Source organism: Moschus berezovskii, chromosome 15, assembly GCF_049115385.1.
Source record: "Moschus berezovskii isolate FMDL1 chromosome 15, NW_MosBer_1.0, whole genome shotgun sequence".
Classification (NCBI taxonomy): Eukaryota; Metazoa; Chordata; class Mammalia; order Artiodactyla; family Moschidae; genus Moschus; species Moschus berezovskii.
In genome coordinates, this window is record NC_142474.1 from 8,299,142 (window position 1) to 8,314,559 (window position 15,418).

The 15,418-nt window shown below is 49.6% G+C and overlaps 2 protein-coding genes across 13 annotated transcripts in view; both read left to right on the forward strand.

Moving 5' to 3' along the window:
- The first annotated feature begins 220 nt into the window (after nucleotides 1–220).
- TP53RK (TP53 regulating kinase) lies at nucleotides 221–3,761 on the forward strand. The gene is made up of 2 exons (XM_088843725.1): nucleotides 221–636; nucleotides 2,777–3,761. Exons 1-2 carry the CDS (start codon nucleotides 354–356, stop codon nucleotides 3,253–3,255), a joined length of 762 nt encoding a protein of 253 aa, XP_088699851.1. The 5' UTR covers nucleotides 221–353; the 3' UTR covers nucleotides 3,256–3,761.
- A 150-nt stretch (nucleotides 3,762–3,911) lies between these two features.
- The window catches only part of SLC13A3 (solute carrier family 13 member 3), a 109,495-nt gene continuing 97,988 nt past the window's right edge, over nucleotides 3,912–15,418 (forward strand). For 5 of the 12 annotated variants that reach the window (XM_088843723.1, XM_088843720.1, XM_088843713.1 and 2 more), the window contains exon 1: nucleotides 3,912–15,067. The gene's annotated coding sequence lies outside the window, so the exon portion shown is untranslated. The remainder of the gene's footprint in view (nucleotides 15,068–15,418) is intronic. The other 7 variants (XM_088843718.1, XM_088843719.1, XM_088843722.1 and 4 more) reach the window with 5 other exon arrangements.

Below are 15,418 nucleotides of genomic sequence, written 5' to 3' on the forward strand. Positions count from 1 at the left end.
GAGCAGATTCCAAAAGAGGTTTTTCAGAGAGACGCCGAAGCTTTCCGGAAATAGCCGAAGAGCTGAGAGGTGGCGCCACCAAAGCCAACCGCAAGAATCACGAAGGGCTTCCGGAAAGAACGGCTCACCGAGTGCTGCCGAGGGTTTACGGAAATAGACGAAGAGCCGAGTGGCGGGGCCAGGAGGCTTAGAAAAGAGCCGAAAGGTTGGGAGGAGGAACCACTTCCACGAAGCAAAAGGGTCGGCCTTAGAGAGGCCGAAGAGGTCCGAGAACTTTCGTAGCGAGCCGAAGCAGCCCCGACAGTTTCCGGAGGCGGCCGAAGGGCTCCGAGCGGCGAGGCGGAAACGCGAACATGGCGGCGGCGGGCGCTGCTGCCGCCGAGCCGGGAGAGGAGCCGGCGCCCGAGGCAGAAGCGGTGGCCGCAGCCCGGGAGCGGAGCCGCCGCTTCCTGAGCGGCCTGGAGCTGGTGAAGCAGGGCGCCGAGGCGCGCGTGTTCCGCGGCCGCTTCCAGGGCCGCGCGGCCGTGGTGAAGCACCGCTTCCCCAAGGGCTACCGGCACCCGACGCTGGAAGCGCGGCTCAGCCGGCGGCGGACGGTGCAGGAGGCCCGGGCGTTGCTCCGCTGTCGTCGCGCAGGTAGGCCGGCCCGGCCTGGGGACGCGGGTGAGGGGCTCCCCTGCGCTGCGGGGTGGGAGGGGGCGAGATTTGACTCCGTTTCTCCGTTTGTACCTTCTTCACGGCTTTCCGTTAAGAAATGTCATCCTTTCATCCTTCTTCTTAAGAAACCACTTGGCGTAGCGACGAGCGCCTGGTTCAGTTCCCGACTCTGCCACCTTTACTCAACGTTGAGCGTGTCTTTTGACTGCCCCGAGCCTCAGTTTCCCCATCTGTACAATCTCAACTTTTGATCACTCTTATTTTTTTATTAGTTACTTTTAAGAAGCAGATATAGTTACAAGTATTTGCCCAGGAGCCAGGGTCTCTGGGTTCACACAATCTAGTTCAGTTCAGTCGCTCAGTCGTGTCCGACTCTTTGCTACTCCATGGACTGTAGCACGCCAGGCTTCCCTGTCCATCACCAACTCCCAGAGCTTGCTCAAACTCAAGTCCATCGAATCGGTGATGCCATCCCACCACCTCTTCCTCTGTCGTCCCCTTCTCCCCCTGCCTTCAGTCTTTCCCAGTATCAGTGTTTTTTCAAATGAGTCAGCTCTTCGCATGAGGTGGCCAAAGTGTTGGAGTTTCAGCTTCAGCATCAGTCCTTCCAATGAATATTCAGGACTGATCTCCTTTAGGATGGACTGGTTGCATCTCCTTGCAATCCAAGAGACTCTCAAGAGTCTTCTCCAACACCACAGTTCGGAAACATCAATTCTTTGGCGCTAGCTTTCTTTACAGTCCAGGTCTCACGTCTGTACATGACTACTGGAAAAATCATAGCTTTGACTAAACACTATTTTGCACTGTGACCATAAACCTTTGCCTCTGTTGAGAAACAAAGTTCAGAGGGGAGAAGTAACTTGTTCAAGATTACACAGTTAGTAAGGCTTTCACCCCCTGTCCCTCTGACTCAGAAACACTGGCTTTTCACTTTTACACTTTCTACCTTTGTTTCTTTCATTGGTAATTTTTTAGGCATTTACTGTACACCACGACATTGTTAGGTGCTGGGAGATCTGGAAGAAATTCAGTTGCCAACAAGCACACTGTCTCTGCCCTTGCTTGGATTTGCAAAGTTATGCATGCGTTCGTATTTCCTATTTTCACCCTTTCCAGGAGCTATGTTCTATTAAGCAGGGATCCCGGTTGCTTTGTTTCCTGCTGTATCTCTACACATTTGTCTCTAGTATCTTGAAGTGTCTTGAGTGTGATTGACATTCAGTAAATAGTCATTGAATCTTCAAATTCAGTGAAGTCATTGGATTATTGGTAGCACTGTTCTCATGTTATAGAAGCAGAAATGGAGGCTTAGAGAAATGCATGTGACTTTAAAGATACACAGTTAATAAGGAAGGGAGCTGGGATTTGAACTTGTCCTTCCTCTCTGTAAAGATGCATCTCTAAGCCAGCACGCTGCTTGGTCTCCTGCTTCTGTCCTTGTCAGGAAACTGCTTTCCTATGTTTGAACATATAACTAATGGTGCTTACCCTTCTGGCTGTTTACTTTGATTTGCATTTTAGGGAAGAAGTATGACAGGGAAAGTGGAAGTCGCTCAGTTGTGTCTGACTCTTTGCGACCCCATGAACTGTAGTCCATGGAATTCTTCAGGCCAGAATACTGGAGTGGGTAGCCTGTTCCCTTTTCCAAGGGATCTTACCAGGCCCAAGGATAAAACCAGGTCTCCCACATTGCTCGCGGGTTTGTTACCAGCTGAGTCACCAGCGACACCCACGAGTACTTGAGTGGTTAGCCTATCCCTTCTCCTTTGGATCTTCCAGACCCAGGAAGTGAACCGGGGTCTCCTGCATTGCAGGTGGATTCTTTACCAGCTGAGCTACAAGGGAAGCCCAAATATGACAAATGAAGTTCAATCACAGTGGGTGGAAGGGAGGAGGGAGCTTTGGTTGTGCTGACCTCGGCCAGGGTGGTCTAAGCATAGTCTGGCAGGAGAAACTCCCAGAGAAGGAAAGCTGTACCATTCTGCAGCATTCCTAAATCTTTTTCCCAAAATATGCAGATACACACTGGAAAAGTTTTCTGACTGAGCTAGAAAATTAAGCTTACTATTAAGAAAAAAAAAGTATCTAATTCAATGACCTTATATCTTGGTTACAGGAATATGTGCCCCAGTTGTCTTTTTTGTGGACTATGCTTCCAACTGCTTATTTATGGAAGAAATCGAAGGCTCGGTGACTGTTCGAGATTACATTGAATCCACTCTGGAAACTGAAAAATCTCCCCAAAGTCTCCTGGGCTTAGCCAGGACAATTGGGCAGGTTTTGGCTCGAATGCACGACGAAGACCTCATTCATGGTGATCTTACCACATCCAACATGCTCCTCAAACCTCCCCTGGAGCAGCTGAACATTGTGCTCATAGACTTTGGGCTGAGCTTCGTTTCAGCACTTCCGGAAGACAAGGGAGTTGACCTGTACGTGCTAGAGAAGGCCTTCCTCAGTACCCATCCCAACACTGAGACTGTGTTTGAAGCCTTTCTGAAGAGCTACTCTGCCTCCTCCAGAAAGGCCAAACCAGTGTTAAAAAAATTAGATGAGGTGCGCCTCAGAGGGAGAAAGAGATCCATGGTGGGCTAGAAGAATTCTGTGTGACAACCACAGGCAGGAAACTGTTCACAGTACGTTTGAAGGAAGGCTGTGACTGTGAGATTCTGCGTAAATAAAGATGGTCAGGTAATTGTACGTGCTGCGATCATGCTTGTTAGGCATTATCACCTGCAGTTGGCCGTTCTCACTTACTCTCTATATGTCTGGCAGAACTGGGCATTCAGAGTAAATGTCAGCCTTTCTCTGCAGTTGTAAGGCGTACACCTCAGATTGAAGGGCATGACATTACAAAACGCTGAACCACATGCTGAACCAGTGAACCGCTCTGGAGCACTTTTCAGTGCTTCTGGGGAGACAGGGACAGCCTCAGTTGGTGGCACTGTATCTTTTATCAGCTCTCTAACCCAGCCTTCTTTGCTGTGTTCATGACATGTTCCTCTTGAAACCAATACAGTGGGATGCAACCAGCATATTAGAACAAGAAATGGAATCAGAGATTGGAAAATATTAAAGTGTATTATATGTAGTATTGTAAATATTGTTTTATGAAACGTTGCAAATGGTATATAGACAACGGTACATACTAGGTTTTGGTGTAAAATACAGTTCTTTTTGAGAGTATGGTGAAAAAAAAAATGAAAAATGCTGCTTAACTCCACTGATCCTTTAAGAAATGAGATGCTGGCTATGACACGTCTTTAAATTATTACATTATGTATTGGCATTATATCACACTGTTTTTCAAAGAATTCCAAGGCCACAGAGGCTGGTCATAATTTTTTCAATGGATATTCTCAATGAGACTGCAGGTTCATTCCCCAGTTTCCTCCTGTACTGTACAACTAATACGGCTAATCTCTGCCTCGTGGGGGGAATGGCTGACCCATGTGTGCAGGCATTACGTCAGCAGATACCTAGTATTTGCTGTGTGCCAGGCACCGGAGACGCAGAGGGGACGTGAACCACTTGGGAAACAAACTTAAGTACCTAAGACAATTTCAGATGGTGATGAGGGCTGTAAAGGATGCTAAGATCCCAAGTGACCGCGAGGAATGCACGTCACGGTAGGAGTGGTCAGAGGAGCCTCTGATGAAGTGACACTGGAGCTAAGACGTGCCAGAGAACCAAGAGATGGCAGATGGAGCATGATGTACCAAGTTGGTGAAGGAGGAACTTCCTCGAGGGACAGCACAGCCAGTGGAACTGGTCGGCAGCTGAGCAAGGAGAAGCGGGAAGTGAAATCAGAGAAGTGAGTAATCTCTGGGTCATTCCAGGCCTGGTAACGAGGTCGGGTTTTTATTCTTAACGCAACTCAGGAGGTTTTAAACGGGGAGCATCTGATTTGTGTTGTGAAAGGATGGTGTCAGTAGAGGAGAGACTATACGGAGTCAGAGTGAAGGCACGAGAGCAGCGAGAAGGTTGAGCCTGTGTTGGTGGTCGCCGGGCGGGTGGTAAACCACGTGACACGCTGGCCAGCAGCTGGGGGAGCTGTCAGCAGCAACAGGGAGCAAAAACTGGCCTCTGCAGGCGGGGAGAAGGAGATAAGCAGAGACTGGAGAGAGGTCTACCTCTTCCCAAGAGGAGCGTTCCATCTTCCTCAGTCCATGGTCCAGGCTGGGAAACAAGGGTGAACAAGCCTCCTAGGGGATCAGAGGATTCTCCTCCTAGTTCAGTGTCTCTCAGATGCTAGGCTAAGGAATGCTGCGATCCCAGCTCCCTCGAAGTCCGCGTGGGGACAGCCTGTGCTTTGCATCAGTAAGCCAACAGCACCAGCAGCCATGTGTGAATTCCCCCTGGAATCCCCCCGCCCCCCAGACAGGGGTTCAAACCTCCATTTTACAGGTAAGGGAACACTAGCAACGTGGGGTATGACGTGCTGGGATCGCAGTAAGCGATCAGAGCTGGGGTTCAAGCTCCCGTTTGCAACATCAGTTAACTGTATTGAGCAGTTAAGTTCTTGGTGTACATCACCCTGTCTTTAAGGGAAGGCAGCTGAGGCACAGAAATTCAGCCTTGCTCCAGGTCACACAGTGAGTGAGTGGCAGAGCCAGGGCAAGGTGCTGACATAGAGGTGTCTAGCAAAAAGGACACAGGCCACATCTGGAGAACTGGCCAGTCTGTGGGCCACGGAATGCAGTTACCCAAGCCTGGCCTGGCCAGTGCCCCGTGCAGGCGTGCTCCTGAACAGTCTGAGCTGCCCTCGGGGAGGTGGGCGCACTGCTGAGGCCCATGGGCTGTAGTCTCTGCTGTAACTGAGGAGTCAGCCTGGATCCTGATGCCGCTTCCCATACGATTCCCTTTACACAGACAGGCGCCTGGTTGTGACCCATAGTTTGCCGGATTGATTTGTTTAAAATATCACATTAAAATATTTGTCTCAGTTACTGAGTCTTGGGGGCCCTAGGTAAGTGCTGCTCTGGCCTTGCACTCATCCTTAACTCCTAACCCTGCCGTCACCAGCTAGTGGAGACCCTGACTGAGTGCCCGTGTCCTTATAAGGGCCTGCCCCCAACCCCCTTTTTGGGAACTAGGAATCTCCTCTTGTGTCCTGAGTTCAGTCAGTCAGTTCAGTCGCTCAGTCGTGTCCTACTCTCCGCGACCCCATGAATCACAGCACGCCAGGCCTCCCTGTCTATCACCAACTCCCGGAGTTCACTCAAACTCATGTCCATTGAGTCAGTGATGCCATCCAGCCATCTCATCCTCTGTCGTCCCCTTCTCCTCCTGCCCCCAATCCTTCCCAGCATCAGACTCTTCCAGTGAGTCAACTCGTCGCATGAGGTGGCCAAAGTATTGGAGTTTCAGCTTTAGCATCAGTCCTTCCAATGAACACCCAGGACTGATCTCCTTTGGAATGGACTGGTTGGATCTCCTTGTAGTCCAAGGGACTCTCAAGAGTCTTCTCCAGCACCACAGTTCAAAAGCATCAATTCTTCGGCGATCAGTTTTCTTCACAGCCCAACTCTCACATCCATACATGACCACGGGAAAGACCATAGCCTTGACTAGACGGACCTTGGTTGGCAAAGTAATGTCTCTGATTTTTAATATGCTATCTAGGTTGGTCATAACTTTCCTTCCAAGGAGCAAGCGTCTTTTTCATGGCTGCAGTCAGCATCTACAGTGATTTTGGAGCCCAAAAATATAGTCAGCCACTGTTTCCATTGTTTCCCCATCTATTTCCTATGAAGTGATGGGACCAGATGCCATGATCTTTGTTTTCTGAATGTTGAGCTTCAAGCCAACTTTTTCACTCTCCTTTCACTTTCATCAGGAGGCTTCTTAGTTCCTCTTCACTTTCTGCCATAAGGGTGGTGTTCCTGCAATTCCAAAAGACTCAATTCCCCTTTCGCTGAACCCAGTGAAGTGGCTCTTCTTTGCCACCAGAGGTCGCAAGTTTCTGTCATCCTGGGTCCTAAGAAGTTAAACTTCCTGCCCTTCCTGCCTCTCTTCACTTCCTCCTCCCCTCCCTCGTCCGCCGCCTCCCCCAGCCCCTTGTCTTCCTCTCGTCCGTCCCTCTGTTCTCCTGTCTGTCTCTCCCTTGAATTTATTCATTTATTCACACAACGCCTTAGCTGAGTGTCCAGATGTGAGTGCTGTGCTGATCACTGATCGCTCAGGATTCTGGAGAGCAAGACAGGTCAGAGGCGGGGGCGTCTGGGTCTCTCCTTCCTTGATTTTCTCACCTGTTCTCACTCACTGGGCATTTACCAAGCATGTTGGCTGGGTCTGGCCAGATCCTGAAGAAGCTACGGTGACAAGGGAGTCCCCCTACCACCTTGGAGGCCCCCCTTCACCTCCCCCAGCGCTGCGGCAGTCAATGGTTTCCCACTGCCCCCCCACCCTCGACACACACACCCACACCCCGTTCTGCCCTGGCCTGCTGCGTTCTCCCTCACTCAGCAGTCACAGACACCCTTGTAAAGCAGGAGGATGCCACTTCCTGCTTCAGAAGTGTGACGACTTCCACCGCGTGTGTCCTTGCTCACCAGCTGCATGGCTTGGGACCATCTCATTGCACTTCTGTGAGCCTCCATGTCCCCGTCTGTAAAATGGACCAACAGTGGTGCCCTGCTGTGAGCACTCTCCTGGTCAGAATCCCCAGGAAGCAATGCAGTTTAGCATGTAGAACGTTTACTAAGGTGTCAGCCTTCACGGAAGGGAAGTGAAGGAAGGGAGGGCAGAGAAGTGCCGCTGAGATGCAGGCCGACAGCAGCCTCTGCCAGCCCCGTGGGGGGCTCTGCAGCTACAGTGGCCCTGTACAGATGTCCCAGGGTGGCCTTCATAATCCCATATCACCCAGATGTGGGCGGGCAACCCTGGAAAGGTTTGGGCTTGGATGAGGCCTCTCTGCTGTGACTTGATCCCTGAAGGGGAGACAGTTGACGGCTGCCCGCTGATCACACCTGCTTCTGGGGCAATTAGTTCTTCCTTGAGGGGGAACTGGGTCACACATCAACGCCCTCCCATAAACATCAGTGAAAGAGTGCTACCACAGTGCTTGGCATGCTGTAACAATGAACTGTGTGGTTGTTACTACTGTGTAAGTTTCATTGCTACTGTTTTCAGAGACGGACAAGCAGTCAATCATAAAACAGCATCATTTGCTCCCGTTTATAAGCCCAGAGTTCATAGATGCGCATTGACTGGCCCCAGTCCTAATCTACCGGAATCAAAATGTCTGAGGCGGGCTGAGAATGTACATTTCTGACAAGTTCTCAGGTGATGCTGAGGCTGCTGTCCTGAGACCACTGGCCTGTGAGAAATCAAGATGTTTCGTGAGAAGATCAGGAAATGGATGCTGGGGGGCGAGGGCAGAAACGATAATTAATTTGGTCTGCCCCTTTCACAGTGAGGAGGCTGAGGCTCATGGATGCTAAGCACCTTGCCCAGAATCATCAGCCTGTGTGGTAGAGATTATGCCAGACATTGTCTGTTGCCTCCTAAAAGCCAACCCCCTTAATCCTTTTGGATGGAGCCTCGATTTGTCCAGGTGCAGGTGGCTCCAGGAAAGCTAAGCTCAGTCCCTGAGATAGGGGTGGGTGTGTGACCTTTTTCTGGCCAATAAGACACAAGAGAAAACCTTTGAAGTTTGCTCTGGGGTAAGATTTTGCTTCTTACAGAAGGTGAGAGGAGTATGAGAATTCTGACTCCAACACACCCCCATCAACAATGTCTGCTTTTATTTATTTATTACATTTTTTAAATGGATCATCAGTTTTATTCCCCTAGTTCCATGAAAACAATGTAAATTTACTAGTGATTTGTACACTTTGCGGATGAATTCACGTAATGCTCTAGTTCCCTTATCTTTTGACTTCCTCTCCTCAGAAGGAAATGGCAACCCACTCCAGTATTCGTGCCTGGAGAATTCCATGGACAGGAGCCTGGCGGGCCACAGCCCATGGGGTTCCAAAGAGTCAGACACGACTGAGCAACTGACATTTTTACTTTCACATCTGCAGTTTCTCTGTTGTGTTTTGACCACTGGCCACAGGAGTCGGGTCTTAGAAGAGAACTATGCCTTGAACAAATAGCTGTTTGGTATGGTAATTTGTTCTCCTGCTTGCCCTTTCAGTCCACTCCCATTTCTCCAAACACAGAATCAAAGTGAGATATAAGCCCTTAAACCTGTAGGAATTCCTGTTGGCTTTTTTGCAGAGGCGTTATTTGGGATATGAATGGTAGGGAGGCTCCTTGTGGAAGGTTGTTAGGGACCCAAAGCCAACTGTTTAGATAAAGACAGCAATACAAAAGCACTGGTCCTGTCCTCGAGAGGAATTACCTGGCACTGGTGTCACCGTCTGGCTCTGCCGTGTGCATGTGTCCTTGGAATTAGACCCCAGAAAGGCAGCTCCGACTTTAAATTTCTAAAACCTATTGTTGTTCAGTCACTAAGGCATGTCAGAGTCTGCAACCCTGTGGACTGCAGCACACCAGGCTTCCCTATCTGTGACTGTCTCCTGGAGTTTGCTCAGATTCATGTCCATTGAGTCGATGATGCCATCTAAAACCTTTTGGTGATAGCTCAGTTGGTAAAGAATCTGCCCACAATGCAGGAGAGCCTGGTTCGATACCTGCCCACCCCAGTATCCTTGGGCTTCCCTTGTGGCTCAACTGGTAAAGAATCTGCCTGCAATGCGGGAGACCTGGGCTCAATCCCTGGGTTGGGAAGATCCCCTGGAGAAGGGAAAAGGCTATCCACTCCAGTATTCTGGCCTGGAGAATTCCATGGGCTATATAATCCATGGGGTCAGAAAGAGTCAGACTCTCCTGAGCGACTGCCACTTTCACTTTAATTGTTTTAAGGGGGCAGGGGTATAACAGATCCAGTTTAGAGATCTTGAAAGTGGAGAATTTGTCCCACAAAGATTCTTGTAAAAGTTAACTGAAATAGCTGATTGACATGGGTTTTTTAAGGGCTAGCTAGGAAAACTGTCAGTAGTCAGATCTCAGTAAAACCAGGTTGATCAGTTTATAGTTGCTTTAGTTTTCTGTTCATCACAAATGTAGTTAATCAAGCCCCCCGAAATAAAAATAAATCTGGGAGCCAGAAAAGATAAACACAGCCCTCATGCCTGGTGGCAGGGCAGACTGGTTACCCTGACAGGTGCCCTGCAGGAACCTGGTCACAGCAGTCGCTGATGCTGAAGCCCACGGGAGGAATTCCTTTTCATTTGCCCGCTCCTCACTATTTCAAGAGAAAGTCTCAATTTGGGTCTGTGTGCTTGGATTTCTATTCTTAAGGAATGTCCCTCACAGAGAACAAGGGGCCTCAGGTCATGCCCTCTTTAGCTGATAAACTGGTTCAGTCCCTCCTGGGCTTGTATTCTTATTTCACAGTTGCCTCCCATTTATAGCAACTGCTAGTAATTTTCCATTTTTAGAGAATGACGCAAAATCTTTTTTTTTTTTTAACATATGTAATTTTAACTTAAAAAATATAAGTAGCAATACAATGTAAACTTTGTGACGGTACTTCTGGAATGTCTGAAGTCTGAGACGGAGTCAGTTAGGCCAAGGTTGCCTCAGCTTTCCATGTAAGTGCAGTATCCAGATTGCTCTGAGGACCCAGGTGTCCAAAGCCAACTGATGCCGTTAGTATTGGGCGAAGTTTCCTGTTTTACCTGAACAGAGACAAATGACTCTGACCTACTTTAATGAAATTTGGGAAAAACCAGCTGAGGCAGGCCCCATCATGTCCACATTGGAAGGTGTTTGGGGATTAATGAAACATACCAGAAATATTTTTCTTTCCCCCCAAACAAGTGTAATGAATGTCAAAGTGTTGATGCGAATTTAGATCCTGATTACATGTTGTGAAGCCGTAAATTCTGCTTCATTAACTGTAGCACTGGTAGCTGTTTTGCACAATACTGCATGCTAAGCTGCAGGCAGTCTGACAGCAAATGCTGGAGGAAAGAGAATTTTAAAAACCAGCTTGATGAACCAGTGTCCGTTAAGAACTTGAGCAAAGATTAAAACCCCGAGGCTTTTGCAGGCAGACCCTCAGCAGTGGTCTTCCGGAAGAACATTTCCTAGCTGACAGTTTTGTCTGAGATGACAACTCATCGGTGGTGTTTTGCTGACGTTTTCAATTATGCAGACAAGCCCTGTATGAACAGCATTACCAAAACTAATAAAGCTCCCCCCCAAAAAAAAATTACGATTTGAAACCCTGAATTTTTACTGCTGCTGCTGCTGCTAAATCGCTTCAGTCGTGTCTGACTCTGTGCGACCCCATAGACGGCAGCCCACCAGGCTCCGCCATCCCTTGGATTCTCCAGGCAAGAACACTGGAGTGGGTTGCCATTTTCCTTCTCCAATGCATGAAAGTGAAAAGTGAAAGTGAAGTAGCTCAGTCGTGTCCGACTCTTAGTGACCCCATGGACTGCAGCCCACCAGGCTCCTCTGTCCATGGGATTTTCCAAGCAAGAGTATTGAAGTGGGGTGCCATTGCCTTCTCCATAGCAAAAGTAAATCCTGTTCACAAGAACACAGCAATTAGCCCTTGCCCCCGGCCTAGCACAAAACCTATTCATAAAACCAGTCCAAAATGTGTCATTTAAAAGAAGTAGGTTTTCAGGTCTGCACTTGAAAGCTCATCAAGGCTTTGCAGCTGGAGGTGATTTAAAACTTCTCACTTTCCGAGAATATCTGACAGTCAAGGGCCAGGAAACTGAGGTAATGCTGATCCTCATGGGTGTGAACATCTGTGAACAGTGACGTTCACACCCATGAATGTGTCTGAATGGATGGCCCATGCTACCACGAAGATGCTTGTGGCAGCTGCCATTTTTGACTGGACCAGTGACTCTTTAACCCTGGATTTAAGCAGGATGGCCAACATGCCCGCACTGCTTGAAACAACCATGTAGAACATGCCCGAGGAGGTTAATGAGATTCCAGTGTGCAGTGACGCACCAGGAGCACCGTATTTCTGAAAAGTCTTTCAGCTGCTGCACTCGCTTTGCTTTTTCTCCTCTGAACTGTTGATGTTACCTCCTGTGTCACAGTGACTTTGCTAGGGTCCTGGTGGCCATGGCAGTTCCCGAAAGGGGCAGTGGTGCCCAGGAGCCAGGTGGCGCAAGCCTGGACCTGGGCACTTGCTTTGCCCGCAAGACTCAGCAGTGCAGCAGCCCAGCCATGTTGCACAGCCTGGCATGGGTGCCTGTGCAGCTGCCTGCTGCGTGAACAATGCCTGCTTTTAAATGCAGTGGTGAACGAGGTTAAACCAGTGGCCTGAGATCCGGCCCACTCAGCGCCTGGCCCATCTCTCCACTAACTTCCTCTCTGAATTTAGGAAAAATCCCAGACTTCTCTGGCCCTCCGTTTCCCCATCTGTAAAATGAAGGTTCTCACCTGGATCAGACTGGTTGTTGTACCTGTAGATGTGTTTGGGTCCATGGAGTGTTTGTTTTTTTGGTTGCCAGTGTTAAATGATTAGGATGGTTTCATAGCAACATCCAGGTATCTGACTTCTCTGGAAACATCGTCAGGAGATCCAGCCACACTGGACCCGCATTCCAGCACTTCCCCATTTGAGTGGGGAGTGCTTATGCTTGCCAGCTTACCCCAGTCCCCACCCTGCCCTGTTGCCCCTTGGCTCTGAGGCTGGCTGCTGGTCACGATTTATCACCATGCTCAGCCTGCTCTTCTCACGATGCAGTTAAGAGGAGAGTGAAACATTTCTTACTTGCAGACCTTCTCACCCTCGTGCTGCTCATTCCTGTAAGTAATGAATTTGCAGCCCCCAGATAAGCCGGTCTCTATCTTTTCCCAGGGATTGCACAAGCAGCTCCAAATGCAGTCTGTTCAAAAACAAACTCCTGGTTCCAGCCCTTGGTCTCTGCTCCCACCCAGCTTCCCCATCATAGGAAATGGCTCCCCTTGACTCCTCTCTCTCACCCTCACGTCCCGTTCCCCAACCCAGCAGTGAATCCTCTTAGCTTTACTTCTAGAATATAATCAGGAAGCTGGGAGAGTGGCTCCCCTTGGAGGAGTAGAGACATGAAACAGGTTTCTGGGGGGAGGGGTAAGTTCCATTTCTCCATCTTGACGCCGGTTACTTGGGTGGATTTGTTGTAAAACTTCATCCAGCTGCACGCACACTTAGAATAAATGAATCTTTCTCTGGGGGAAAAAAAAAAAGTCGCTCAATTGTGTCTAACTCCTTGCAATCCCATGGACAGTAGCGCGCCAGGCTCCCTGTCCGTGAAATTCTCCAGGCAACAATATTAAGTGGGTAGCCATTCGCTTCTTCAGGGGATCTGCCAGAAGTTATGAATATACAATGGCTAGCAAAAGTAAATCCTATTCACGAGGACACAGAAATTAGCTTCTGCCCCCGCCACCCAGCCCCAGCATGGTCTGTTCCTCGGACCATGTGCGCTTTATTTGAATGATCCTGGCCATTTCCTCGCCACACTGCCTGCTTCTGCCTCATCCCCTTTGGTCTTGTTCCCACACAGCAGCCTAGGGAATCCTGTTCAAGACCGATCATATCATGTCATTCATTCCTCTGCCCAAAGCACTCCAGTGTTGCCACGTCCCTCAGGGCCAGAGACCCACCTGCCCACACCCTCACACTCTTAACCTTTCTGACCCCGTCTTCTCACTTTGGGTCAGTCACACAGTTCCTCCAATAGGCAGTCATTGGATTGACTCGGGGCCATTGTACTTGCTGTTCCCTTTGCCTGCCACACTGTTCCTCACACATCCTCACGTGGCCACCGCCTTCGCTTCCTTCCAGTCTCTCCCAAACTCCTCTTTGTCTTCCGTGAGAAGCCTGTGCAGAAGGTACCCCATTGCCTCCCCAGCTTTGTCTCCAACCCATTCATGAGCACCTGCTCCCATTTACATTCACTTGCTCGGTTTGCCTCTTGGCCACTTGGGTCCAAGGTGTTGTTTGCTTTGTTGCTGCAGCCCTGGGTTTTGCACCGGTGCCTGGAAGGTAGTGGGTGCTCGGTAAACATTTACTGAATTGAATTGAATTCCCTCATACAAGCCCAGCCTAGATATCGGAGAAAAAAAATCAAGGAGCCATGTGCACTTTCCTACCACTATGTCAAACACACACACACACACACACACCACCTACCCACAGTCTTCTGGAGGCAAAGCAGAGTAGGGTCCTGGCCTGCATCTTAGAACAAAACACACACACACACACCACCTACCCACAGCTTACACGCACACACACGCACCACCTACCCACAGCCTACACACACACACACACACACACCCCACCTACCCACAGCCTACACATACACACACACCACCTACCCACAGTCTTCCGGAGGCAAAGCAGAGTAGGGTCCTGGCCTGCATCTTAGAACAAAACACACACACACACACACACACACACACACCACCTACCCACAGCCTACACACACACACATACCCCCCACCTACCCACAGCCTACACACACACACACACACACACACACACATACCACCTACCCACAGTCTTCCGGAGGCAAAGCAGAGTAGGGGCCTGGCCTGCGTCTTAGAACAAAAAACATTCAGAACCCTGGGGGGGGGTTGGTGCCGATCAAAGGCCTCCTGATGTTTGTAAACCTTGGCTCTCTGCCTGAGATAGAGGGAGTTGGGGATGACCTAGAATCCAGAGTTGGTTGCAGCTCCAGGCCAGGGGAGTCCATCGCCTGCCCCTTTCCCCACAGTGAGGAAAGGCCCTGAGAGGTCAAGCCGCATGACCCTCTCCCTCCAGGGCACCTCAAGGGGTGACTTATCCCAACCCCAGCCTCGACCCCACCTGCTGGGCCTGGCTTCAAAGCCAATATTGTTTTTGGAGCTGCAGAGGCTTTGACCGAGATATCCCACTGAGAGATGCTGACCGAGGTACACGGGGCTCAGTGAGGGGAATGGGGGATACACCGAGAGTCCCTTCTGTGTGGGCAAAGTGGGAAACTGGTGCCTATACACCCCGCAGAAGACTCTCCCCTCTCCCTGCTTTATATTTCTTCATAGTGCTAAACACCACGTGATGCTGAATATAATGCTGTGTATTTCACGCACGCATCTTGTTAGCTGCCAAAACAAAAGCTCTGTGAGAGCAGAGACTTGTTTCGTTTGATCCCCGCTATTGTCCCAGCACCCAGAGTGATGCCTGGTACATGGACACACTCAATTCATATTTGTTGAATGCATGACAGGCGTGATTTTGGTTGATATTCACAGTAATACAATACAGTGGTTTAAAGCATGTTCACTATTCAACAGTTGACTGAAACTCTGCTATGTCCCAGGCACTGAGACTGTGGCAGGGTATGATCCGGACTCCTTGTTCTCACAGGGCTTCACCTAGGAAGAATTTCAAATGGTGAGTCAAGCTGTGAAGGAAACAACACAGGGGATTTTATACAGAGGGAGTGTTGTCAAGTTGAGGAACACTGTGTTTCACTAAATTAGGTAGTCACGGAGGCCCCACTGAGGAGGTGACGTCTGAATTGAGACCTGAGTGAGAAGGAAGCGGCCACTGTGAGGGGTGGTAGGAAGGAGTTCGGGAAGAGAGATGCAGTCAGAGGGAGCAGTCTGTGCAAGAACTTGGCGTGTTCAAGGAGCAGGAAGAAGGTCACAAAGAGGGTGGCACCAGGTGGTTGAAGGGAAGGAGGGTAGGACATGGAGTTGAAGTACTCAGCAGGACTCAATCATTCATGTAAGTGCCCGGCAC